This window comes from Myotis nattereri, assembly GCF_964212035.1.
Source record: "Myotis nattereri genome assembly, chromosome: 8".
NCBI lineage: Eukaryota > Metazoa > Chordata > Mammalia > Chiroptera > Vespertilionidae > Myotis > Myotis nattereri.
This window is the reverse complement of record NC_138083.1, coordinates 79,667,784-79,695,042: the sequence shown is the minus strand read 5'-3', so window position 1 is coordinate 79,695,042 and position 27,259 is coordinate 79,667,784. Positions and strand designations below refer to the sequence as shown.

Below are 27,259 nucleotides of genomic sequence, written 5' to 3'. Positions count from 1 at the left end.
GAAGGGAGTGAGATAGAGAGTTAGAAACATCGATGAGAGAGAAACATCGATCAGCTGCCTCCTGCACATCTCCCACCGGGGATGTGCCCGCAACCCAGGTACATGCCCTTGACCGGGATCGAACCTGGGACCCTTCAGTCCGCAGGCCGACGCTCTATCCACTGAGCCAAACCGGTTTCGGCTAGGGTGTTCATTTTTAAAAATCATTTGGCAAGTATTATTTTAGGCATAGAAATCCCTGAATAGTACCTTGTATTTAATATTCTTAGATGTCATTGTTTTACTCAGATATTCTATCTCATCTGATCACAGGTTTTAAATTAGTATCACAAAATATACATGGATGGCTAAATAACTGTTATCTAGCCAGAGCTCATCTCTCTACAGCATTCTTACATCCAAAACATTATATAAAAGCATTACATAAAGCACAGTTTTCTAGAAAATGGAAATTGATGTCATACATATGTATTTCACTTTACACACAATCCTCACAAATGTATGTACTTTCCCAGTCCTCAATCTAGAAAGTAATAATCCTTCCGACAGGCTTATTTTTAGGGACCACTCAGTCCCTCCCTACTTCCCTTGTCCAAATTTCAGCTTGTGAAACTCATGTAACATAAAATGAAGGGAACATTTCCGTGGCATTTGGTACATTCACAGTGTTATGCAACCACCACCTCTATCTAGTTCCAAAACATTCTCATCACCCTAAAATGAAACCCCATACCCATTGCTCCTCCTCATCACCCCTCCCCCCAGCTGCTGGCACCCAGTGATCTGCTGAATTTATGGATTTGCCAATTCCATATATTTCATATAAATCTCATAACACGTGACCTTTTGTACCTGGCTTCTTTTATTCAGAATAATGTATACAAGGTTCATCCAGACTGTATTGTGTATCAGTACTTTATTCCTTTTTAGAGCTGGATAATATTCCAGTGTGTGGATATACCACATTTGTTAGACATTGTTTTTTGTTTTTCAATTTTTGACCATTGTGAACAGTGCTGCTATGAACATTTGTGTACAAGTATTTATTTGAGCACCTGATTTCAATTCTTAGGGGTAAATACCTGGGAATGAAATTGATGAACCATATGCTAACTTTATGTTTAACTTTGTAAGGAACTGACAAACTAGTTTCCATAGCAGCTGAACCATTTTTCATTCCCACCAGCAGTGGACAAGTGTTCCAATGTCTCTAATTTTATTTCACACACGATTCTCACAAATACGTTTGTGTACTTTCCCAGCCTCTTGTCGAGAAAGTAGTAATCCCACTTGAGGGCTCACTGTTAAGGACTAGTCACTCCCCTTTTACTGGTATCGATGTGCCTACTTATACCAGCCCACAATTGGACCCCAAATCTGAACATTCCCATTAAAACTTAGGCAAAGTTGCTGTGAAAAAAACTTTGGTTATTTTAAACACTAAGTTCTAAAAAAGGCTTTTCAAATACGCAAGGTCCCCAACATTTTTATGTACCTATTCCAACCTCCATTCCAGACAAGCTTGCTCAGTGCTGCCACTATTACACTCATGGAAAATTGTGCTGGAGGCAACTGGAACGAGAGGGAAACAATTCTGTACAGAGAAAACAAAGCCCGGCTATTTAAAGTCAAGGTAATTGTTAACTTCATCATGTAACAAGGTAAAAAGTGAGAAAGGGAACAATCAGAGTATATTATAATCATAAGAATGTAAATACAATTATTAAGTTAACCAAGTCTCACAACATAATATCAAACATGTCAAGAATACAAGTGAAAACCACTCTTCATACCAAGGACCAGGACAAACACAAACTGAATGATAAAAGACAAACAACAGGTACCAACAGTGAGATGCCTCAAATTTTGGAATTATCTGACATGGATTTTAAAGCAGGCATAATAAAATGTCCTCATTTAACAACTATGAACACTCTCAAAACAACTGAAAATGAGAAAATCTCGTTTTTGTAAGCCCGTATTTTGTCTAGGATATCAAAGTTCTTTCTTAATACCTATCTCTATTTTGAATCATGTAAATCAACGTTTTACAAAAAGTCCAATCTCCAGAAATTTACTTTATAAAATGTTGCCTCTAACATGTGTGTTAAGATTTGCACCATGATCCTAACGACGCTAAATTATGGTTGAGCAGAGAGAAGTTAAAAAGACTCGTGGTTGGCAAACTGTGGCTCGTGAGCCACATGTGGCTCTTTGGCCCCTTGAGTTTGGCTCTTCCTAAGCCTTAGGAGTACCCTAATTAAGTTAATAACAATGTACCTACCTATATAGTTTAAGTTTAAAAAATTTGGCTCTCAAAAGAAATTTCAATCGTTGTACTGTTGATATTTGGCTCTGTTGACTAATGAGTTTGCCGATCACTGAAGATTCTAGGTGAGTGTTCACTGGGCTGACGGGGCACTTCAAGTCTCTGCAATGTATATATTCCATGCCAGCAGGCTACCTCAGGAATGTCCTCATGGAGATGACAGAAACACAAGAAAGAGCAAGGCCTCTCGAGTTTTAGATTTAGAAGCACCATACTTGCACTTCTACTTCATTCTATTACCCAAAGCCAGGCACATGGTCAAGTCCAGAGACAGAGGCAGAGGACACTTCAAAGTTAAATGCCCAAGGGGGTGGATGCACAAAGGGTAAAAGATCATTCAACCCATCAGCAAGACCTATCAATTCTGCCTTAGAAATACTTTCCACACCTGTTCAGTACTCCTTCTATCTTATTGCTCCCACCACTTCAGTTCACCATGATCTCTGTTACCTATCACCACCTGACTGCTCTGTCCAAATCTTTCCTGTCCATTCCTTCTCAGACCATTCTCAATGCAGCAACGAGAATAAATTTAAAAAGAAAACCTGCTCTGACCACTCATTTAAATAAGTCTGCCAAATGGTATCCTATTGTTCTCAGGATAAAGGTGAAAATCCTGACTAAGGCCTGAATTGTTTTCAATTTTCAATTGAGGGGTTATTTTAAAGCAAATTAAGATGAACCTGGTGAAAGGGAGAAAGCATGAAGAGGGAGTGTGGGAAAGAGAGGCTTTGTAATGACTTCCATGTAAGGACAGCCTGGGAGCCTGTTCTCCAACCTCATCTGCTTCCATCCTTTCTTTCACTTTATGGTTGGAACACATCATAATTCCCCAAGTTGTACACTATATCAAGCCTGAGGGGTTTTACTTGGACTTCTCTGATTCCAAGTAGAGAAGTAGATTTCTTTATTCCTCCTTTTGGTACGGCCTCGAGAGAGCGAGAGAGCGGTTTTTGGAGCAGGAGGGAGGGGAGGAGGGAGAGGATGAATAACAATGTACCTACCTATATAGTTTAAGTTTAAAAAATTTGGCTCTCAAAAGAAATTTCAATCATTGTACTGTTGATATTTGGCTCTGTTGACTAATGAGTTTGCCAACCACTGCTCGAGGCCATACAATGAGTCTTCTTTTAGTGATTTAGAGGGGAAACTTTCAGGCTTCTAAACTAGAAAACCAGCTCTGTTTACAGTGGGCAGGGCCCCAGGCCTCTAGCTTAGTGGGCAGCGCCATCTAGTGGCAGCACTTTGTTTCTGGTTTCAGTGTTACTAGCATTATCTGGCTGGCTTCAGAGAAGTCACTTAACTCAAGCATCAGCAGTCTCTTGCATAAAATTGGGGATTACAGTGCTGGTACCTTCTCAGCTCCTGAGTAAAAAAAAAAAAAAAAAAGAAAAAGTATATATATGAAGTAATGCAGAACCTCGGGGTCTTTATTATTAGTTCATAGTTTTGCTGGAAAGATGAAAGTTAGTTTTTGCTTTGATGCTAACAGAAAGCAGAATCCTCAAGGTCCTGTGAATTTAGATAAGTTTGGCTGAAAACTATTGGTTTTCTCTCCTGCTAGAACTGTGGCATATGTTAACCTATTTAGTGCTTCTGAAAATGTATGAAGTGACTGCCCAGGACCTTTCTATGGTCTGTGGCCCACATAAACCAATTACAAAGGAAAACTATGGGCCCAGCTCTGATGACATCACTGGTAAAACTCAGAGGGGTCCATGGAGGGGACGCCATCCTCAGTGAAAAGACAGACAAAAGCAGACTTGGGCTTCTCCCTGGCTTGGTAACAAGGTCCTGCCCAGGACTCTACAGGGATTGAGGTGCCCTGTCTGAGGCCCACTAATTGCTTTTCCTAGCCTCTGGGTTCTTCTGTTTCTCACTCTCATTCATATTCAAGACCATGATCTAAAACTTTGAACAGATATGCAAAGTGTTTCTTAAATGCAGACAATTGAAATAGAAATGTCCCTCCCTTGCGCTATTAATTATTTTATAGCTTTCCCCAAGCGCCCTTTGTATAAATAGTGACTTAAATGGTGACTATAAAGTGTGCAGGGGATCCCCCCCCACACACACACCTTTTTCTGTCCCTGCTTCTCAGTTGCAAGTTCCATGGACACCCAATCCTCCCCTCTCTGAGTATATGAGGAAGAACCACATCCGAGATACACTTTTCTTTTTTTAGTGAGGTTATAAAGAACCTGAAGACCTTTCAGTACAACCCCTGCCACTAACTGCCCATGTGACCTGGTTCGGTGGCCCTCACACTTCACTGTAGCATGGAATTAACTAGCTAACTCATGAAAAGCATCAGCAGACCCTGGTACATAGTCAGTCCTCAATAACAAATACTTGAACAATGACAAGCTGGCTGACCAACTTGTTAGCCTGCAAGGAAAAAATTCCCAGACATCAATGCTTCTGACACCATTGTAATAACCTTTTTAAGTAACAGGAAAGGAGTGAAAGCCCAAATAATACAGGCATGCCATTTACACAGCTTTGCCAAAAAGCTTCCACAAAAGTAAGTCCCTCCCTCTCTATCTTGGCTCCAGGATGCCTGGCTCTTGTGACCCCTGCGGCAAGGGGCTGTGCTCTCCTGTGCCCACAAGGCGCGAGGCCTCATGGGCTTCACATGCAGACTGATGGACTTTAATCTGGCCTGAAAGCTGAACCACACCCACCGAGCACATGGAGACTGGACATGGGCCTTATTTCTGACATTGCTGAACTCCCAGCTGCCCCTTTTCCAGAACTGGTATAATGGGCAGGGGACTTTGGAACCCAAGAAGTGTAACTTCAGCAAATAAAGCCTTCTTCCACATTCCATCCTCCCTTGCCAGTCGTAAAAAATTCACTTTCTGAAGATAATGCAAGAGCCTCAAGCCCACTGGGGTCTGAGAAGTCTGGCCCATTAATTCCTCCAGTACAGCTTTGAGTTTGTTTTCTAATCCCCAAAATGCGTCCTCTGGATGGACGTTATTAGGCAGCCAAGGTGAGAACTCAATGAAGTGAGACTCTATCTCCACTTAGAACTGGAAGGTATCAATTAGCTATTTTATAATAGAAAAATCTTTGCTTATCTAAATTAGACCAGTTTTCTTTTTTTAACCCCAAACCAACTCGCGTGTAAATACTTGTATGTATGTATGTATGTATAGCCAGAACTGTCCTCTTATTTGAGCCTTTCTTGCCCCCAGGACGGAGAAAGCAAGTGTGAGGTGTTGATAATCAGCAATATAAAGTGTTGGTTATTCACTATAAGCCAGGAACATTATGTGTATCTCTGAGAGTCTTAAAATTCTTCAGTCCTTTTCCATTCTACAGATTGTGAAACTGGGTTGAATACCTACAAAGATGACACAGCCAGTGTGCTGCAGAGCTGGGTTGGAACTGAATTCTCTTGGCTACGAGTGGGTTCTACTCTACATTATTCCTCAAGAAGAGGTATAGCAGAGGTCATCCACAAGGGTCTGAGTGCTTCACCACCAAAATTCTCTCTCCCTCTTCTTCTATCCTCTGCCCAAAACTCCATCATTAGAGAAGACAGTGCTGTATCAGGAGAGAAAGACATTCAAGTGAGATAAATGAACCCTTAATCTGAGGACTGAGGCTTACTGTGGCTTTAAATCCCATGCCTCACTGAATATCACTTTTATCACCTGTGAAATATACATAATAAAACCGGTCCTTCTGATCAAATAGGGCTTTTGTAGTTTAGAATGAAAAATCAAAATGAGGTAATATACGCAAAAACACTTTTTCAGCCAGGTTTGCTTTTATTGTAGAAATTCTTTAAGGAACTCCGTTTCTTTAAATCTTAGATTCTTAAGTTTTTAAAAATGTCCATTTAAAACTCAATAGGGGAAGGTGCATTTTACATGATAACCAGATGACAGCAGAGCACAGAGGATTAGGATACAGTTTAGTCCTGTAACCTGGAGGTAACGAGAGAGAAAGTGAGAGAGAGAGAGAGAGAGAGAGAGAGGGAGAAAGAGAGAGAGAGAGGGCTCCTATTTCACTAACTACTTATACCCAGCATTGACCCCAAAAGGTCACACATCTCAAGTGCAAGCAAAACCTAGGACTGGCATGAAAAATACCCCCTGAGCTTTTCATCTTCATTTCAAATATTGATTTATTTTCCAAATAGAAGCTGGAACACCAAATCAACTAAGAGCACCCATCTGATAAAAGATATGCAAATATGTTTATAAATATTACAGTATCATCTATAATGTTGACAGGTCAGATAAAGGCACCAACCTTCAGCTAAAACTAAATTCTAAGTACAGGATGAAGATACAGAGTTTTTACACACACGCACTCAATCTACTTTATTTTCAGCTCCATAGATGGTTACAAATTGCATCTATTATTCATAGACTCCCCAACCCCCACCCACTTTCAGACTCCAATATTGAAGGAAACTCCAATATTTGAATTTTAAAAACCAATAGATTACCAGATTTATCACAAAGTATTCTAGATGTGTTGCAAAAAAATGCAAACAAAATTCTATATAACAAAAGCCTAATATGCAAATTGTCCCCTCAACTGGGAGTTCGACTGCTTGCTATGATGTGCGCTGACCAACAGGGGGCGGAGCGGGACATGTCAGCATCAGCGGGCAGCAGTGGAGGCATTGCTGGCTCCGACGGGCCCCGATGAGAGCAGGACCATGGCGGGATGGTGGAGCAGGTGAGTGGGTGGCACCAGGCCAAGGCAGGTGCGAGTGGGGGACTAATTGTCCTGCCAATCACGCCACAGATGGCGACCAGCAGTAGTGGTGAGGGGCGGGGCTGCTCCCCAGCTCCTAGGCGCTGAGGGAACCGGGTGGGGGCCTGGACCAGATCCATCACCCCACAGACAGCAACCAGCAGCCAGTAGGCCCTGATCGCCCGATCGGGGCCGGGCCCTGGGCTGGGACGAGGAACTGGGGGTGGGTGGCAGTGACCAACCTCCCACAGCACCTGGACAGCGGGCTACCTGGGGGTGGGGTGACGGGGATGGAGGTGCAGTGAAAATGCAGGGTGTCCACGGAGCTCGCTCTCACTCCCCCTGCTACCCTCCCCTGGGACACCAGGGCTCGCATGCTGGGGAAGCCACAGTGAGGAGCCCACCCTGCACTCGTGCATCCTCTTCTGGGTGAGCCAGGCTGCAGCCATGGGATCGCAGGGGCCAGTTGGGGCTCCGTGGGTTTGTACAGTAGCCGGTTTGTGAGCGCACTGCCTGCCCAGCTTCCATATGCGGTGCCACTAGGTGGCTCAGAGGCCCACACTGCAACCCGGCCCGCGGTGTCCAACTGCACTCACTGCATCTCCACGTGTAGACTTGAGTGCCGTGACTCAGGCGAGGGGGGCGTGTGAGGGCCTGTAGGCCCAGGTGCAGCCCAGGGGCCAGAGGTCAGCTGGGACCTGCACTTCCATGCCAGATGCTTGTGGTTTGATCACTGGCCAGGCCTAAAGACCGCATCTGTGCACAAATTTTGTGTACTGGGCCTCTAGTTTAAAATAACAACAAAAACCTGGTTAAACATTTGCCAAGCAAGAGTCCACCCCTGAAGCAGCAGCCCAGGGCGACCTCCTACTTTCCCCAAGGGCTCCATCCACCATTCCTTTTTATCTCCCTAATAAATGAGATGTAAAACCCCTGAAGGCAGTGGCAGGGCCCAGGTAGAGAAGGCAGGATGTCTGCACAAAGGTGGCCCTAGGATTGATCTGACAAGCGACTGCCCGGGCAGGTCTCCCTTGGACAGGCCAGCCCTGAGCTAGAAGTCCCTGGGAGATGATGGTTTTGCACTGACTTTCTGAAAGGAAGGAGGCTATGGAGAGAGGTCCCAATTTGCAGTTCTTTTGTTCTTTTGTTTTTGTGAGCACTGACCTCTAGCTCCCTCCTGTCTCCTTCCTTCTCTCCTCCCCCACATAATTCCATGCCTTGAATCAGAATAAAAATAAAGAATAATCAGAGTCAAAAGACCAGAGGGCCCATCTCTGATGACTTGTGTGGCTGATGAGGCCTTGGGCTCCAGCATATCTGACAAGACATCGATGGAATCGATGAGGCTAAATGAAAATGTGCAGAACATCCGTGTTTTACATGCAGCCATTGGGAGAGAGGAGGCCCAGCCAGCAGGGTCTGGAGGAGCATGTAAAGGAGGAACTGGCCTGTGAGGCTCTGGGACAGGAAGCCAGCAGGAGCCGAGGGAAACCCAGGCATGAAATGAGTAGAAAGAACACGCAAACCAGGTAAACACTGAACACAGGGCTTCTTTGTTTAGGTTGGAGGGGTCTTTTATGAGATTGTCAAGAATGTGCTCATTTTATAAAGTTGGAAAAGATGGGAACCCTAAAACATGGTAGGACTTTTGCTGAATGGGCGAACGTATGCAGGTGAGTCCGACATTTAGTGCCACGGGTTGAGGCCTCACTGCCAGGCATTACCTGGGCTGGGTATGCACACTCTGCACCTTTCAGTAGCATAAGACACCACACAATAGCAATTCAGTGCCTAACCTGGGCAAATTCAACTGCTGACAGGAAGACACTGACTGCCCTGGGCTAATGGGTTGGCATGTTCATTCCTACTGGCCTTCAGTCAAGTCACTTAGACACTGTTTGAAGCATTAACCAAGATTTAAAAATTTTTCCGAGTTCACTGAATGGAAGATTAATTACTGTATATATTGAACCAGGCTTCAATGCTTCTTTAAATCCAGCGAACGTATAATTTGAATATTCCACTCTGACAATTCAACATTTCGTCTTCATGAAGCCTCGCTCAAAGAAATTTCGATAATGCTGTTTTTAATTAGCTACTTCCTGGCCAGTTAATAAAGCTAAAGTACTTAAGTCGCCCACTACAGTCCCAAGTCTCCTGTTCAAGACTGATGTTCTTTGTTCCTCCCACCTCCACCTCCACCCCTCTGCCTCAAGCCCACTGAACCAGAGGGATGAACCAGAGGGTTCATCTGAGTGGCACAGTAATTACGATAATGGCTGATACTTACATGGCAATTACTACGTGCCAGGATCTGTTGTAAGTGCTCTACGTGCATTAACTCATTTAACCTTCACACGACACTATGAGGTAGGGGCTATTATTATCCTCATTTTACGAGTCTAGTGGGTCTCTGGAGTGGCTTACTCAGGGGAACCACAGTCAAAGGGAAAGGGGAGAGAAGAAATGTCCTTAGTTCAAGGACACTTACTCAGGATTGGAGGGATGAAGAGATTCTGAGCTCAGCTGTGTTTCTCAGTCAGCTTCTCCTGTGGTCTGGCTTCTCCTCCAGGCCTGGAACTAAGTTTTAAGGGGATGAGACAACAAGTAAAGCCTCTCTGGGTGCTTGCATAAGGAGAGTGCTCAGGGGGACTGGTGTCTCGCTCCCGTCTAGGAAACTCGGAGGACAAGAGGTCAGTGCATGACTTTGGAGGAAGAGCAAGACGAGTCACTGCTTTGGTGAAGCAAAAAAAATGCTTAAGAATTTTTCATGTACTAGAGGTGGCCGACACAAGAGAGAGAGCTGGGCTAGAACTATGTAAAATTCCATGTACGAAAACTGCCAGGGATGATGGAGGGTTCCAGCAAACAAAGTGCTTTTGGAACAAACTGCCAAAGAGAAGACTGAGGGCAAGGCCGCTGACCAGAGAAAGTCACTGGCCACTGGCGGTCCCTACGGGAGCCTCTAGAAGTCCACCCAAGTGTGCATGCTCCAGAAACAGCCTCCACACTTAGTGGACCAGAACATCACAGCTACGCCAGGGCAGTGCTTTTCAGGTAATGACACTCTAGGCCCCTTACTCTCCCCCCTCCTTGTCTCCCTGGCGGAAGGGTCAGAAACGGTATTAGCCAGGCAGTACGGGAAGGTCTACAGGAGAGAAGGTGGATGGATGCATGGTGATCCAGAACTCATCTTCCCATCAAAAACAAAATTCTGATTGTCTCAGAAATGGTATGCCTTCTCACCTGGGAGGTTTCATTCCTTTAGTTACAGACCCCTTTGCAGTATTAATCTTCCTTCTTTTGACTCATTACCATCATCTTATGGCTCTATTATTGCGTATGTTAAAAAAAAAAAATCATCCCTTTACCCAACATCCTTTCCTCTGTCCCCTCACTTATTTCCTCTACAGGAGATGCAAATGTAACAAAAACACCCCACTTTATTAAGTGCCAATTAAAAATCTGTAATTAAAGAATTACAAGAATTCAGAAGGTTGGAGAGGTCACTTTCAACAGGGTTGTTTTGAGAAAACTTTGGAGAAGATGCCAATGAACTAGAACTAAAACAAGAATAGAGATAAGTTAAAAGCTTGTAGGCAACAAAAATGATTTAAATATGTAAAGCAAGGAAAAAGCAAGGGAGAGAATGGAGCTTGCCTATTAGTTTGGGCATAAACTCTCATATGAAGCTATGCCAAGGACTTTTCATCTTTACCAATTCTCTAATCTGCATGTGTACTTTAAAGAAATCACAGTCCAAGTGCCTCTAGAATGTCTCCTAATTACATGCTTCCTTTCTAGGTGGTAACTCCACTCTAGAGACAAACTCACAGATGAGAATTTAGGGACAAATAAACATTATAATTAATGGCATTCTCTGAAATGGTGACTTAAGTAAACCTTCTTAATCTCCTCTGTCACTTGATATTTAATATTTATTTAGCACCGAGAGAATCAACTATTCTTTTCCTTTCAAAACAAAGTCACAAGACTATGCAACGTGTTAATTTGCAAGGATTATTATTGCATTGCTCTTCTCAGTTTTTGTTTATTCCTTTTTCTCAAAGTTGCATGAGGCAAAAAAGCTAGATAGATTAGTGGGACTTCTAGTCTTAAAAGACAAAAAAATCACTTGGTTAAAATCAGAGAAGCTATATTAACAGTTCCAGGGGAACTATTTCAAAAGTCATTTAAAAACTAAGCTGATTCAAAAAAGATTGACTTCAGAAAGACAGTTTATGCTTAAACGTATATGTAAAAATACCTTGGGCTCCATACTGAAGGCTGCTGCAGGTTACTCTTTGGCTGCATTTTCATATCCGACTTTCAGTATTTACAACCTAGGAGAACTGGGAACTATAGTTTAAAAAACAACAACAACCCAAAACCAGTATTTATAAGAGGAAATGAATGTCTTATTTAAAATGAACTGTAAAAGAATGAGCTATAACATGTAAATCTTTAAGTATTGTAAATTAGGTGAAAACAAATACTGTGGACAGAAGGGAAGGGAGAGATAAACAAAACAAAAAAACTTCTAAACTGAGACAGTAATCCAAATTCATATAACTGCTCTCCTGATGTGATAATGGAAAAAAAGGATATTTCAAACTCAAAGACTATAGTGTTTTACTATCTATACTAATAAAAGGGTAATATGCTAATTAGACCAGATGTCTTCCGGACGTCCTTTCGGACAAAGCCGCAGCTGCGAGGGCCGAGGCAGACCGCCACGGCTGGGAGGGCCCATCACAGAGCCCTGGCCAAGTGGGCAGGGCCTCCCTTGGTGCAGCATTGATCACAGAGCCCTTGCAGGGTGGGCAGGGCAGGCAGGACCTCCCTGTGGGCAGCGATTAATGGCAGAGACCCGGCCTGGTGGTAAGGGCCTCCCTCTGCTCTGTGATTGATCCCAGAGCCCCAGAAGGGTGGGCAGGGCCTCCCTGTGGGCAGGGATCAATGCCAGAGCCCAGGCCAGGTGAGAAGGGCCTCCCTCTGTGGGGTGATGGATCACAGGGACCCCAGATCGATGCCCCACAGAGAGAGGCCCTGCTCACCCTGCTGGGACTCTGGGATCATTTGCGGAGGAGAGGAAGGCCATTCCCACCAGGCCTGGGCTCCACCATTGATCCCCACCCACAGGGAGGCCCTGCCCACCCTGCCGGGACTCTGGGATCAATCGCAGAGCAGAGGGAGGCCCTTCCTACCGGGCCCGTTTTTGTTGTTTTCATATCATGTTTTTGTTGTTTGTATATCATGTCTTTGTTTTTGTTACTGTTTATTTATAAATTTATATATTATTTTCATATACATTTTACTAATTTTCTTTCATCTCTGACACTTCTATTATAGACGAAGGGCAAATAGCAATAGTAAAATATTTCCTCGAATTCCTTTTCAATGTGCATGAATTTCATGCACCGGGCCACTAGTCCTATATAAAAGGCTAATATGCAAATCGACCAAAAGGCAGAATGACCGGTCACTATGATGTGTACTGACCACAAGGGGGCAGATGCTCAATGCAGGAGCTGTCCCCTGGTGGTCAGTGCACTCCCACAGGAGGAGTGCCGCTCAGCTGGCTCATGGCTGGTGAGCGCAGCGGCGGTGGCAGAAGCCTCTCCCGCCTCTGCTGGCTGCAGGTGGGCAGTAAGAAGCAAGGGGTCCTGGACTGTGAGAAGGCGCAGGCTGGGCTGAGGGACCCCCGCCCCATCCAGTGCACGAATGTCATGCACCAGGCCTCTAGTTCCAGAGCATAAAATTTCTCCCAAACTCTCATATGTACATGAGCCTAGAATTAGCTTCTCACAACCTAGGTTATTAATAATGCGTATATTTGAAAATAAATATATACAATATTTTAAAACAAAACCCTTCAAGAACATATATAAGGGACATTCAAGAGATTCAGACACCATGTAACATTTAGGATATATGGTATCTGGAAGATTAAACATTCCTGCTTGCTTGTTACTCTGAAGTCTTCATTATACACAGGTTGCTTCTTGGGGGACCAAACCCAGTTTCATTTTCTCCAGTACTATAAAAATTAACAACATAAAGAAACAAAGAGAACATAATTAGCTTTAATGTTCACAAAGAAAAATAAACAATAGTTGTCTAATCTAATAAAAGAGAAACATGCAAATTGACCATAACTTCGCTACGCTCACCAGCCAATCAGAGAGACTATATGCAAATTAACCCAACCAAGATGGCGGCCAGCAGCCACAGAGCTGGAGCAAGCAGGAAGCTTGGTTGCCCCGGCGATGGAGGTAGCCAAGCTTCCCGCCTGCCCTGGCCAGCTGTGGCCTCCACTAAAGGCAACAAGTTTCAATTATAGAAGATAAGTAAATCCCAGATACCTGCTTCCAGCCAGCCTCCACTGGGAACTTGGGTGGCTGGGGGCCATGGCCAACCTGCAAACAGCCATCAGCCCCTCACCCAGGCTGGCCAGACCCTCATGGGGTGAGGGTCCCTGCTGGGGGGCTTGACCAGCCTGCAAACAGCCCTCAGCCCCTCACCCAGGCTGGTCAGGCACCCCAGCAGGACCCCCCTCCCTGAAGGGGGTGTGGCCAACCTGAAAATGGCCCTCAGCCCCTCACCCAGGCTGGCCAGGCACTCCAGCAGGACCCCCCTCCCTGAAGGCGGTGTGGCCAGTCTGAAAACAGCCCTCAGCCCCTCTCTCAGGCTGGCCAGGCACCCCAGCGGGACCCCCATCCTGATCCGGGACACCCTTCAGGGCAAATCAGCCAGCCCCCACCCATGCACCAGGCATATAATAAAAGGGTAATAGGCAAATTGACCCTAACAGCAGAATGACTGGGAATGACTGGTCACTGTGACACACAGTGACCACCAGGGGGCAGACGCTCAATGCAGGAGCTGCCCCCTGGTGGTCAGTGCACTCCCACAAGGGGGAGCTCTGCTCAGCCACAAGCCAGGCTGACGGCTGCCAGCACAGCAGTGATGGCAGGAGCCTCTCCCGCCTCCTTAGCAGCGCTAAGGATGTCCGACTGCAGCTTAGGCCTGATCCCCGCTGGCAAGTGGACATCCCCTGAGGGCTCCTGGGCTCCCAGAGGGATGTCTGACTGCCAGCTTAGGCCCGATTCCCTGGGGAGCGGGCCTAAGCCAGCAGGTGGACATCCCCCAAGGGGTCCCAGACTGCGAGAGGGCACAGGCCGGGCTGAGGGACCCCCCCCTGAGTGCATAAATTTTTGTGCACCGGGCCTCTAGTAGATTTATAAGATGCTTAGAAAAAGATAAACACATACTTTTTACAGAAAAAAACAAACCCTTAGCTTATTCTAGTCCTTTAAAAAACAATCTTCTATAGCATGGCTCGGTGGTTGGGGGGTCGACCTATGAACCAGGAGGTCATGGTTTAATTCCTGGTCAGGAAACATGCCCTGGTTGTGGGCTCAATCCCACCTTGGGGGGGGGGCGGTGAGCGTGCAGGAGGCAGCCAATCAATGACTCTCTCATCACTGATGTTTCTCTCTCCCTCTCTCTCTCTCTCTCTCTCTTTCATCTCAGAAATTACAGGAAAGGAAAATTAAAGAAATGATTAAAGACCCGAATAGGCTTTGATGACACAGTGGACACTGGGTGAGGGGGAAGTCCAAGCAGACTGACTTTGAGCTTAGGAAATTAGAAGTATTAGTAACTGTGTTAAGAAGTCAGGAAGGAGTTCACAAGGAGAGGCATGTGAGGGTGGAGAGGAAAGAGGCCCAATTTTTATGTTTGCTAACCATTTTCCTAATCATCATTATGAAATCTATAATTTAAATGGGTTTTAAATCTGAGGTTTTCCCTCATCAGACATATGTATGAAAGATATTGTTAATAGCAAGTCTACAGATACACCTTTTCAGTGTGTGGTATGCATTGCTTTTCTCAGCCTCAAAATCCTTCCCTAAAACTTCACCATGCATCAAAACTTAACACGCGTTAAGTCTCAGTTGGCATAGCCTCCACTAAACCCAAAGTCATTTGCAAGAAGGGCTTATAATCATCACTGATCACAAAGGACGAAGACACCCATGTTGACATTCCACTAAGAAAAGGTAAGTGGAATGTTTGAGAGTTAACTGTGCATGAAACATGTTCACGTCAGATGGCCGGTGAGATAGCAAAAAAGGCTTCACCCCTCAAAACATCCCAGAAGAGTCAGGAGCTGGCATGAGGAGTATGGCTCCATGAGGACTCTGGGCAGTAGGTGGAGAAGCGGGAGGAGTACGCTTCCCTCAGGGAACTGACCTGGGCAAACTTGTGAATCTGCTCCACCACTGCAGCAAACAGGGCGTGGACACTCTCGTCAATCAGACTCTGCATGTAATGCACCGCCTCCTCGTCCGACAGGTCCAGGCGGAATTTATCCTGCACCTACAAGGCCACAGTCTGTTAGTCTTCTGAACAAAGAGAACCAGGCATATTTCAAAGACACAGAATTAAATGGATGTAGACATTACACTGCAGGATGAGTTATTTCTATGCCAAAGAAATAATTCATGACTTATAAGGAGTTCTGAGAACTGCTCATTTGAGTGTGGAAGTTTACTGCTTTTGCTATATGCTCTTTTAAAAAATGTTTTTATTGATTGATTGGTTTTAGAAAGAGAGGAAGAAAGGACCAGTTATATCAGAACTCAGGGTTTTTGATGCCAATTACTATTTTCCACAACCAGAGAAATTTCATCTCTGACACTGTTGGTGCCCTTTAGAAAGTTTGTAATTCAAGTTAAAAAAGCTATACTGGGGCCGAAAAAACAAGGGGAAATGGGTTGTTAAATCTTTCATATATGAGAAGTACACTGTGATGTTCGAGGATGTATAGAAATTACCTTTTTCACAGTTTTATCTGGTTCAAGAGCAATATCTGGAATGTTTGCATCCACCATCAAGGAAAATAAGTTCAAAATTAGATTAGAATACCTAAGGGTGATTGGGGAAAAAATAACAATTCATTAGAATTTTGCAGTTCTTCTCATATCAAAAACACCCCTAGAAATAGTGGTACCTGGATCTCTATAACAATTACTGTTACCCCGAAGGAAAATGGAATGTGAGACTATTCACCAGCTGTCTCAATGAAAAGCAAGCCTCGAAAAAATATCTTACTCTGGGGTCTGAATATAATACCATTTCTAGGTCCTACACTATGGAACAAACTTTTGGAGTAATCACCTAATAATCACTTTTTTTCTTCAGTTTTCAGGGAGTACATTCTTTTTAATGAGGTGTTAAGAGAATCCCTTTTATACCTAATTAGCATTTGGCTAAGCAATGAATATCTGCCTTTGCTAAATGACACAAGGACCTGCCACTCTAAGACCACCTCAGTGCCAGGGGAAAATGCATGAAAGGGAAACACTGCCATCCCACTAATCATTCAGGAGTACCCTCCAGAGACACGAATCACCACTCAAGAAACCAGTGACTGGGCTGAATAGAAGCAATGCTAAATGAAGGAGAAAATAGCTAGTACTCTACAGTATTAAAAATGAGCAAGATACTTAAATATCATCATCTTTGGATTATGCTGACCCCAACAGGAACTACAGGTTTATCCTCACCAATCCTCAAACTTTCACCTTACTCCACACAAAGAGAAGGAGTGCTACTATTCCACATGCTCATCCAGAGGTGGAGCCGGGGGATGGAGTACATGGGTGCACAGAAGCACAATCCACCTCCTGCTCAGACCCCCTCCTGGAACAGCCATGCTCTCAGTGGCCCCTCAGCACTCTAGTGATGAAACGAGGTTCAGGTTAGACTTTGGAGGTGGGTGTGAGTAAGACAACTTTGGTTTCAGAAGAAGGGCCAACACAGGTGCCCTGCACTGTCCTCTCTAGGGCATGGAGGCCAGGATGCAGGAGGTGCAGAATCCTCATTTCAGCCATCTGCCTATCCATAGTGTGAAAAAGCTCAACCTGTGACATAAAAACCATTTACTGCTGGAACTGCAATGATAATGGAACTAAAGATAAAAATGACTATACACATAAACTTCAAATTACGTAATATAAATATTTTATATTGCCCATGAAAGCCAAGAGAGACTATAATGAAAATTTCTACCTTGATATAATCCTCTCATCAAATTAGGCCCTAACTCACTGATTCTCTTTGGGGAAAAAAAAAAAAAAGTATAATGATATCAAAACATTTTTAACTTAGCTTGAAGTTACTGGTTTCTTGTGAGAACTGATAAAAAGCATATCACAGATGTCACTTTACTTCTACTCAAATAATTTTATTCATTCAACCAACAAATATTTACCGAACACTCACTCTATGCACTGCTCTAGACACTAAGGACATAGTGGTGAACTGAACAATCAGGCTCCTACATTCACGAAGCTCACATTCTGGAAGAGGTTGGGAGCTCATACAATAAGCTGTTTAAGAAAATAATGTCATACCTGGGTGACTGATACAAGATTTAAAAAATAAAGTAAAGCAGGAAACGGTCAGAGATTGAGGGGTGGGGAGTCACCTTAAGGAAGTATGATTTTATTTTAAATGCACTGAGAAGCCACTGAGTTTAAAGAGTGGAACAGCACACTCAGATTTGCATTTCTGAAAGCTCCCATTGGCCACCTTGTGGGGAATAACAATGGAGGCGGGGAACTTTCACAGACTCCAGGGTAAGAGAAACAACATGGAGTGATGGAGCTATATTCGGGGATGTAGTGGGGGACACACAAGTGGAGGTGGGGAGAGAGAACAGCCACTGAATCTCTCCGAGGATTTAGCCTAAGAAATGGGAATGCGTGGTTACCCATCAAAATAATAATGAATGAAGAACAGGATTTAGGGCAGGGAATCAAGAATTCCATTTTAGACATACTGAGTTTGATATGCCTACTAAATTCTCAGCAAAGATGCCAAGTAGGCAGTTAGGTATATCTCAGAGGAGCTATCAGGGCTGATGGGATTAGTTTGATGTCATCAGCATTTGGATCCCATTTAAAGTTACAAGTCTGGATTAAATGCTTATGGAGAGAGTTAAGGGAAAAAAGATCAGAACCCATAGACTGATAATGAAAACTGTAGACATTCATTGTGCAGAGGTAGACACAAGAGGACAGGAACCAGCAAAGAAGAAGTGACCAGTAAGGAACAAAGAAAACAGAAGAGAGGGCTACACCAAATATAAGAAAGGTTTTTAGAAACAGAGACATGGTCAGCTATACCAAAGATGCTAGAAGCAAAAATGGCAATAGATAGACCTGCATATCTTGATGAAATTAGTTTCAACAGCCGAGTAAGACTAGCAGCCTTACTAGAGAAGGCAAAGGAAGGAGGCAAGTAAGTGGAAACTGAAAACGGAACTTTCTGAAGTAGATGTTTGAATAACTCTATTTTTCTTGCTCTATAAAATGAATTTACCAAAATTCTCTCTGCGGAGCAAACCCACTTACCTTCGCAGGTGGAGGAAAGCTGTGTAGCACTGCTTCCGGAACTCCTGGTACTGCTCGCTCTGCGTGCCCCCCATGCCTTCCACCATCTCTTTATTCAGCTTCATTGGAGGAGGAAGAGGCTTCGGATCCCGACCCAAGATATATCCAAAGTCTATGTGGAAGAGTTTGCCTAGGTGTTGATAAGAAACACATTTGTTTCCATAATTATCTTAAGGAACTAGGAAGTGGATATGTCATACATTTGGTAAAGTGGTTTCTCTTCATAAAGTCTATCAGTTCATGACAAAGTCTAGTAAATTGATGACCCTCTAATCCCAGGCTTGGGAGTAGCCTTCAGAGCATATCTTAGTTCATTAAACTCACATTCATCCAACTAAAATTATGCTTAAAATCATCCCACAGTAATATTAAAAATTTAAATCCTACTTTTAGATCTCCATAATCCAGTTAGCAAAGCCTGAACAACTTCAAGATGTTAGTATAAATAAGTATCTTGTAGCAAGTTTCTCATGCTAATATTTAAGCGAGCTACCCTTCATATAGCAGAAGACCATTTCTTTTAAGTATTTCTAGGACAAAGCCACAATCCCCTGCCAAAAAAATCCCTTGTATTTCACATTATACTGTTAGCTTCCTCTGAAACATTTCCAACTAATCTGTGTCACTCGTTACCTGCAGACTAAGAAACCAAGCACAGTGTTCATGTCAGCCAAGAGCTGAATACAGCTGCACTGCCCATGAAGACAAACCTGGAGCAGTCATCTAAACTCACAGATCAGGTATGTAAGAATAAGATCGTTCGTTCACTTTACAGCAGCAGTCACCAACCTTTCGGATCTCACGGATCACCAGTAGTCCGTGGACCACCGGTTGGCAACCGCTACTTTAGAGAATGCTTCACCACAGAATTCATAAACATCTTGTGATTTACAAGAAGTTGTATAAGGGAGGGATGCTACTATTTGTTTTCAAACATTTCAGCTAAGTGTATATTAAAATTATTTATTTACTTATCTTTCTTCTCCACACTAAACTGTTAAAGAACCATTAAGAGTCTTATAATAAAAAACCTTATTTCATTTATTTTTGTTATAGTTCTAAAACCTGGGATAATGGAGAGTCAATGTAGCTATTTTGCATTTATTTAACCAAAGTCATCTCAATTTCACATTTACAGCTTAGACAACTTTCAATAACATTGTTGATGTGAGAAATATTCTTCTAGAAATCTGAAAATTCTTATAATGGGTCGTTTTGTTTTAAAATTTCCTGCCTTCGTTTCCATGAAGATCTATAATAAAAACAAAAAAGGCCGCCATGGCCGGGTAGCTCAGTTGGATGAAGCACTGTCCTGTACACTAAAAGGCTGTTGGGTCGATTCCCAGTGAGGCAACCCATAGATGTTTCTCTCTCACATGATATTTATCTCTCTCCCTAAAATCAATAGAAACATATCCTTGGGTGAGGATTAAAAAATAATAACAACGAAAGAGGCCAAATCTGGATTCCCCTGGATGCTACCTTACTAGTAGTACTTTAGTGTTATTTCAGTGTTTGTGATTGAGTTAGTATCCAACAGCAAGGCAACTTTAATTGTTGCAGGCTGATACTAACAGAAGCAGGATTAGTTCTACCGTGAAATTACATGGCAGCATCTTGACAATGGAGGTTATGAAGTAGGTTCAAGTAGAGAAAAGCGGTATAAGAATATTCACATGGGATATATTAACAACACTCTGAACTCAAACTTCCACTATATTATCCGTACCATCGTCACACTGCAAGTGACAACTTCAATTTACTTTTGTCATATTAATGTTGCTAGATTAAATTTTGCAAGTTTGAAACATGATTTAATTCATAAATCTGTTTTTTAGTTATGGAAAAGAACATGTACAAGAAGTTAATACCAGGTTTTATGTGGTACATATTTAAGATTATAAAATGCAGTATGTCAACACAGGGGGTTTCATTTCTTTTTAAAACAGTTTTGTGTATTACTCATGATTGAAAAACACATTTCAGAATTCTAAAATAGGCTCCAGAGGTCTCTAAACATAATGAAATCAAGTTTTTGAAAAATCCTGAGTTCACCAAATTCCCAAATGAACTCCATGATTCCAAAAAGGTAAAAAACTAGTTTTAGAATAAGATTTGGTAATTGCAGTACTCCCTGGGAAAGCATCATCTCCTAATCTCTAACTTTATTTTTATTGTTGGCTCTATGACATCTGCTTCCCCCCTTTTGCCCACCTCCACCTAGCCCCACCCCCCCTTCCCTCTGGCCATCACCACTCTGTAGTCTGTGTCTATGGGTTATGCATACACATTCTTTGGCTAATCCCTTTGCCTTCTTTCATCCAGTTCCCTCCCTCCTCTCTGACAGCTGTGAGTCTGTTTCATGTATCCATGCCTCTGTTTTTATTTTGTGACAGCATGGATGGACCTGGAGATAATGATGCTACATGAAATAAGCCAGTCAGAGAAAGACAAATACCACATGACCTCACCTACATGTTGAACCTAATGAACAAAATAAAAACAGAGGCATCTCCTAATCTCTTAAGGTTCAAGGGAATAGGCTATCTTTGAATTGTCTAGAATTTGGTGAAAAGTCCATGATCAACTTCTGTTAAGGATTTTACTGCCTTCACCTAAATACAGGGTGGGGAAAAGGTGGGGTTACAGTTGTTCATATGGAACATAATACAATGATTAATAAATCATAATACAAGAATAAACTCTGTATTTCATATACCCACAACTGCAAACCCTGTATATAGCCTCTGTCCAACTAAGCTAAGCACTTCATTTTGTGCTTTATTCTCTTTCTGGAGTTACCATTTATTTTCTGCCTTGTTAGACAAACACCATTCTACCCTTATTTGTACAGGTATAGCTAAAATTCTCTTGGTTTTATTTAATTATGTAAGTGATGCTTTGTTTTGTTATGAGTATAATTCTTAATGGTACTCAGCACTTGAGCAGATAACCTATCTGACCAAGCTTTGATACAAAACTGCACCCTTAATGAATCACGACATCCCAGTATCAAAAGCTATCAGCCATCACACTTGGTTTATTTAATGTGCTCTCTGCTTTTAATAGGAAACCCAGTCCCACTTTTCTTCATTTCATTACAGGCATTATTGGAATTCCAATGTCAACTATGCCTCGCTGCTTTCAAATGAAGAGTGTATTTCTATTCTTCTTAGAAGAAAACTCTCAAGGAACAGGATTACTGCTTAATTATAAGGCATAAAAGATTCAGTATCTAACAATGAAACCATTATTATGCTTTGCAAGTTCACAGAGTCATGTATTTTGAAAAGAGGCTATTAATGCTTCAAGAAAATGTACCTCTTAAGTAGCAAAGGGAATGAATGGCTCTTTTAAAGTTAATACCTGTAAAGGAAACTTGTAAGGATTTAAAAAATGCACTTCAAAAAATTAAAAGTTTAATTAGGAAATGCAGGAAGATTATTCAAATCTATTACCTTAAATAGTCAGGAGGTAAAGTGTATATAAAACAAACTGAATGTTGACTGTAATTATCTCCTATATATAAGGGGTAAGAGGAGTTAATTAAATTTTGCTGTTATTTGCATAAGTGACAAGAACTTATTTCTAAAATTATAGTTCAAGACATTTGCAGATCTTGGATTATACTACTGAAATTAATAATATTTAATAGAGTTTTTAAATTTCCATTTTGTCTATCTAATTAAAAAAAACATACAGCAATCATTAACATTTTCTTTATAAGATTTCAGTAAATATGAGAAGACTTCTTGATATTAAATATTCAAGAAACTTTCAAAAGATCAGATTTTAAATAATGTCTAAAAAGAAAACTATTCACATGAAGTTAAGTCCTTCTCATTATTTAAATAACTATACTTAAAAAGAATTTATGGCTAAAAAGTGAAGGTCTTATGGGCCTGGCTCTGTTTTGTATTGAGGAAAATCAATCAAATTGGTAGATAACAGTATGTCCAGAATTTACAATGAAAGTTTAGACAGGAAACAGATTTTCCTGGAAACCCTAAGAATGGATAAAAATGACATTAAAAAAAACACACAAAAAAACCCTAGTTCATTTATTCATTGTAAAAGCACTTACTGAGTGCTTACTAAATACATAAAAGTTTTTATAGCCCTTTCTCTCATTTCCCAGAAAATAAACAAGCACATTGAGAAAATAAGTCTGTAGTTTTAGGTTTTGCAGCATACTTAATCTACCAAACTAACTTAAATACAAGCAGCTGAGGAGGCACCACTATTTGATTAGTAACTAAGTTCTTTCCATATCAGAAGATTCTGAATATCATAAGCTGTATTATGTCTTGAGGAAAAAAATAAGACAAATAAATATAGTATATTTTTAAAATATCAAGCTTTACTTTAAAACACAGAAAGAATAACATTAAATCAACGAGCAAACTGTTCTCTTCTATAACTTCCTATGCTATTAAAATTAAGAGCCACTCAAAAGAGAATTTAAAGGCGGTAACTTTAAGATGTTTGAAATTTAGAGTGGTAAAGATAAGGAAATAAGTTAATTATTTCCTTATCTTTAAAGCTAGAGGCCTGATGCACAAAATTTGTGCAAGGGGCTTGGCCCTTGCAGTCCCCGTGGCTCCCCAGCTTCGTCCGGAAGGTTGTCCAGACGGTCGTTCTGCTGTTTGGCCGTCCAGTCTAATTAGCATTATGATGTTACTATAGATTATGATTCCAAATATCAGCTACATAGTCAAAAAATGGAAAGCATTCTTACTTCATGATGGTAAAGCAAACTAAACCATAAAAGCTAGCCAACCTCAAGAATTATTTATTATAGAGGCCCAATGAATGAAGATACATGCAAGAACAGGCCTTCCTTCCCCTGGCTGCCGGCACCGGCTTCCCTCTGGCACCCGGGACCCGGGTTGCTTTGCTCCAGCTGCCACCAGGCACCCAGGACTCGGGCTGCTTTGCTCTAGCCACTGCCCCCACCCCTGATGTGTGTCAGCTGGGGCTGGGGGTGGCATGCAGTCCCCTCCCACCAATCTGCGTGCGCAGCTCCTCCTGAGCAGTCATGATGCAACCTCCTCCTGAGCCGGTTTTGATGCCTGGCTAATTTGCATATTACCACTTTATATATAGACTAGAGGCCCGGTGCACAAAAATTGGTGCACTGGGGGGGTGGGGGGGAAGGGGGTGTCCCTCAGCCCGGCCTATGCCCTCTTGCAGTCTGGGACCCCTCGGGAGATAACACCCTGCTGGCTTAGGCCTGCTCCCGGGTGGCAGAGGGCAGGCCCAATCCCTAGGTGCAGCCCCTGGTAGGGCTCAGAGCAGGGCCGATTGGGGAGTTGGGGCGCCTTCCCCTGTCATGCACAGAGCAGGGCGGATCAGGAGGTTGTGATGCCACCCTCAGTCACGATCAGGGTAGGGCCGATTGGGGGGTTAGGGCACCGCCCCGTCACACTCAAGGCAGGGTCGATGGGGAGGTTGCGGCGCCACCCCATCACGCATAGAGCAGGGCCAATCAGGGGGTTGGGGCGCTGCCCCGTCACGCACAGAGCAGGACCCATCAGGGGGGTTGGGGCTCCATACCCTGTCATGCACAGAGCACGGTCGATCAGGGGGTTGGGGAGCTCCCCCCTGTCACGCACAGAGTAGGGCCGATAGGGGAGTTGGGGCACCGCCCCGTCACACACAGAGCAGGGCGGACCAGGGGGTTGGGGCGCTGCCACTGTCACACTCAGGGCAGGGCTGATGGGGAAGTTATGGCTCTACTCCGTCACACACAGAGCAGGGCCCGTGGGGGTGGGGTTTGGGGCGCCGCACCCTGTCACACACAGAGCAGGGCCGATCAGGGGGTTGGGGCGCTGCACCCTGTCACACATAGAGCCGCAGGGCGATCAGGGGGTTGGGGTGCCTTTCCCATTCATGAACAGTGCAGGGCGGATAGGGAGGTTGTGGCCCCGCCCCCTTTCACACACAGAGCTGCAGGGCGATCAGGGGCTTTGGGCCGCTGCCCCCTGTCATGCTGATCCCGGTGCTGGGAGGCATATTACCCTTTTACTATATAGGATGGAAGCCTGGTGCATGGGTGGGGGCTGGCTGGTTTGCCCTGAAGGGTGTCCTGGATCAGGGTGGGGGTCCCCACTGGGGTGCCTGACCAGCCTGGATGAGGGGCTGATGGCTGTTTGCAGCTGGTCACATACCCTTCAGGGTGGGGGTCCCCACTGGGGTGCCTGGCCAGTCTGGGTGAGGGGCTGAGGGCTGTTTTCAGGCTGGTGGGTGACTGAAGCTCCCAACCACTCCTTTTTTTCTTTTTATTCTGGGCCAGCTTTAGCTCTGGCTCCAGCTCTTAGGCCTCTGCTGCTGAAAACAGGTTTCTGGCCTTTGTTTACCTTCTGTATTTGAAACAATGTTGCGATCCTGCTGGCTGAAGCCTGCGGACTAAAGCAAGTTTCTGGGGTTTTGTTTAGCTTCTATATTTGTAACATAGTTGCTTAGAGTTGCAGCTCAGAGGCCGGCAGCGGCAGGCAGGGAACATTGGAGTCCTCCGTCACTGAAGCAAGCAAGCCTCATGTTCGCTTCCAGCTGCCTGGCTGCCGGCCGCCATCTTGGCTGGCAGTTAATTTGCGTATCGCCCTGATTAGCCAATGGGAAGGGTAGCGGTCGTACGCTAATTACCATGTTTCTCTTTTATTAGATAGGACTAGAGGCCCGTTGCAGGAACATTCCTTCAAGAATAGGGCTTCCTGCGGCTGAAGCAAAGCAGAGAAGGGAGCAAAATCTGCTGAGGCGAGCTTTGCTCCCACCCCCAGCCGCTGCGGCTGAGTTTGCCCAACCTGCCCCCAGCCACTGTGGCTAGGTCTGCCCAACCTGCCCCCAGCCACTATGGCTAGGTTTGTCCAACCCGCCCCCAGCTGCTGCTGCTGGGTTTTCCCAACCCACGCCCAGCTACTGCGGCTGGGTGGGATTGCCCAACCCGCCCCCAGCCACTGCCGCTAGGTTTGCCCAACCCGCCCCCAGCTGCTGGTGCTGAGTTTGCCCAACCCGCCCGCAGCCACTCCCCCTGGGTTTCCCCTCTCGTTCCCAGCCGCTGTGGCTGGGTTTCCCCTCCCACCTCCCGCCTCCCGCCTCCTGCCTCCCGCCTCCGCAGCCTTGGCTCCTTTACTGTGTCTGCGCGGCCTCTACTTTGCTCCCTTCGGTAGTGCTTGGCTTCCATGTTGTCTTCAGTCTTTGCTCAGAGCCGGTATATGCAAATTAACCGCCATCTTTTAGCTTCTATAATTGAAACATTGTATTTTTTGGAGCTGTTGCTTCAAGAGCTCAGAGCTGGGTGGCGGCAGGCGGGGAACCTTGGCTTCCTCCATCCCCGGGGCAACCAAGCCTCCTGTTTGCTTCAGCTGCCTGGCTGCTGGCTGCCATCTTGGTTGGCAGTTCATTTGCATATCGCCCTGATTAGCCAATGGGAAGCGTGTCGGAGGTACAGTTAATTACCATGTTTGTCTATTAGTAGATGAGATGCGCTCAGTACCGTGGAAAATTCTATTATGTATCTAATTCAACCCTCACAACACTACTAGGAGAGAGGTTCTATTATTATTTACACATTCAGAAGAAAAGACTGAGTCATAGGTATATTAGATAACTTACCCATAGTCACAAAATGGTAGAAAGGCAATTTAAACTCAGATAATCTGACTTTGAGACTGACATATTAACTAATGCAATGCAAGACTATTCCTAAGAATTAAAAAACAAAGTGAATCAACTTCACATAAAATTAAAGAATGATAAATAAGATCAGGATAGCAAATATATTTAAAAATTATGATTAGGATAACAATAACTATTTTTCTTTACTTGGCTCAAAGGGTTATGACTTTGAAGTGTCAAGACAGACAAAAAAGTCACCATTCCTCACTATAGAAAAGTGTAAATCCAGATTAGAAGGGCCACCCTTAGGACTTAACAACTAACTTCTTTGGTACTACACACTTAGCTCCTTGTTTTCATTTGTGAATGTTTTTCTGTTATTTACATATTAATTCTATATATTAATTCTATTATAAAGTCTATACTATAAACAATGAACAGGTTTTTCAGTTATAGTGGTCCTTTTTTTCATCCCCTCAAATTCTCAAATATAAAAATAAGTCTTCAAAGAGTTGGGATAAATCCAAATCATGTTTCATTTGAGTCCTGCCACAAATGATTACTCTGAAAGTTTCCTCAAAGGACATCAACTCAAAAAATTCCACTTGCTTTTTCCCATGTCACACTTACATTTTAAAATTTCTTGTTCAAATAATGCTATATCAATGCATTAATAAGTGAAACACAGTTCACTCCCAAATTTGCTTCAATAAAACAAGGTTACAACTGAGCACATGGCAATACACTGACAAAGGAACTGAAGGTGCTTTATTTTTATGGTGGATACATAGCGCCCTCTGCTGCACAAACTGAAGAAATGTCAACGAAGATAAGTTGTTAAGTCCCAAGGTTATCTGAAACCAAATGAAAAGCATGGGGCTTCTTGAAAAGCAATAACTGAGACTCATATTTCACTTTTTTTTCAAATTACCATTGTAAAGATTTTAAAATTCCCTTTATACAGTGATGTATCTTCCTCCACACAATCCTAAACTTCTCAGTCTGACCCTTTCTGTCATCTATATTTATACGATAGAACAATGTATTAGGATCAAGTCCCCAAAAGACCCCAGTGAAATGACATCTTGGTATCTCCTTTCTCTCTACACCTTTCACACCAGAGAACTGA

At 43.5% G+C, this 27,259-nt stretch overlaps 1 protein-coding gene and 1 long non-coding RNA gene across 3 annotated transcripts in view; both read right to left on the bottom strand.

Annotated features, from left to right (window-relative positions):
• Positions 1 to 6,085: 6,085 nt before the first annotated feature.
• Positions 6,086 to 11,943, bottom strand: LOC308523483. Its single transcript, XR_013996348.1, has 3 exons — positions 11,316 to 11,943; positions 9,540 to 9,628; positions 6,086 to 7,832 (listed from the first exon to the last, which is right to left on the bottom strand). It is a non-coding gene; the product is annotated as an uncharacterized lncRNA (long non-coding RNA).
• A 409-nt stretch (positions 11,944 to 12,352) lies between these two features.
• The window catches only part of PIK3C3 (phosphatidylinositol 3-kinase catalytic subunit type 3), a 77,602-nt gene continuing 62,695 nt past the window's right edge, over positions 12,353 to 27,259 (bottom strand). The window contains exons 22-25 of one of the 2 annotated variants that reach the window (XM_081097495.1): positions 18,475 to 18,643; positions 15,892 to 15,982; positions 15,308 to 15,433; positions 12,353 to 13,088 (exon numbers count right to left, since the gene is read on the bottom strand). In XM_081097495.1, coding sequence (XP_080953621.1) covers positions 13,074 to 13,088; positions 15,308 to 15,433; positions 15,892 to 15,982; positions 18,475 to 18,643 — 401 coding nt within the window. In that variant the 3' untranslated portion in view covers positions 12,353 to 13,073. Of the gene's footprint in view, positions 13,089 to 15,307; positions 15,434 to 15,891; positions 15,983 to 18,474; positions 18,644 to 26,873; positions 26,985 to 27,259 lie in introns of those variants that run through there. The other variant, XM_081097496.1, reaches the window with a different exon arrangement.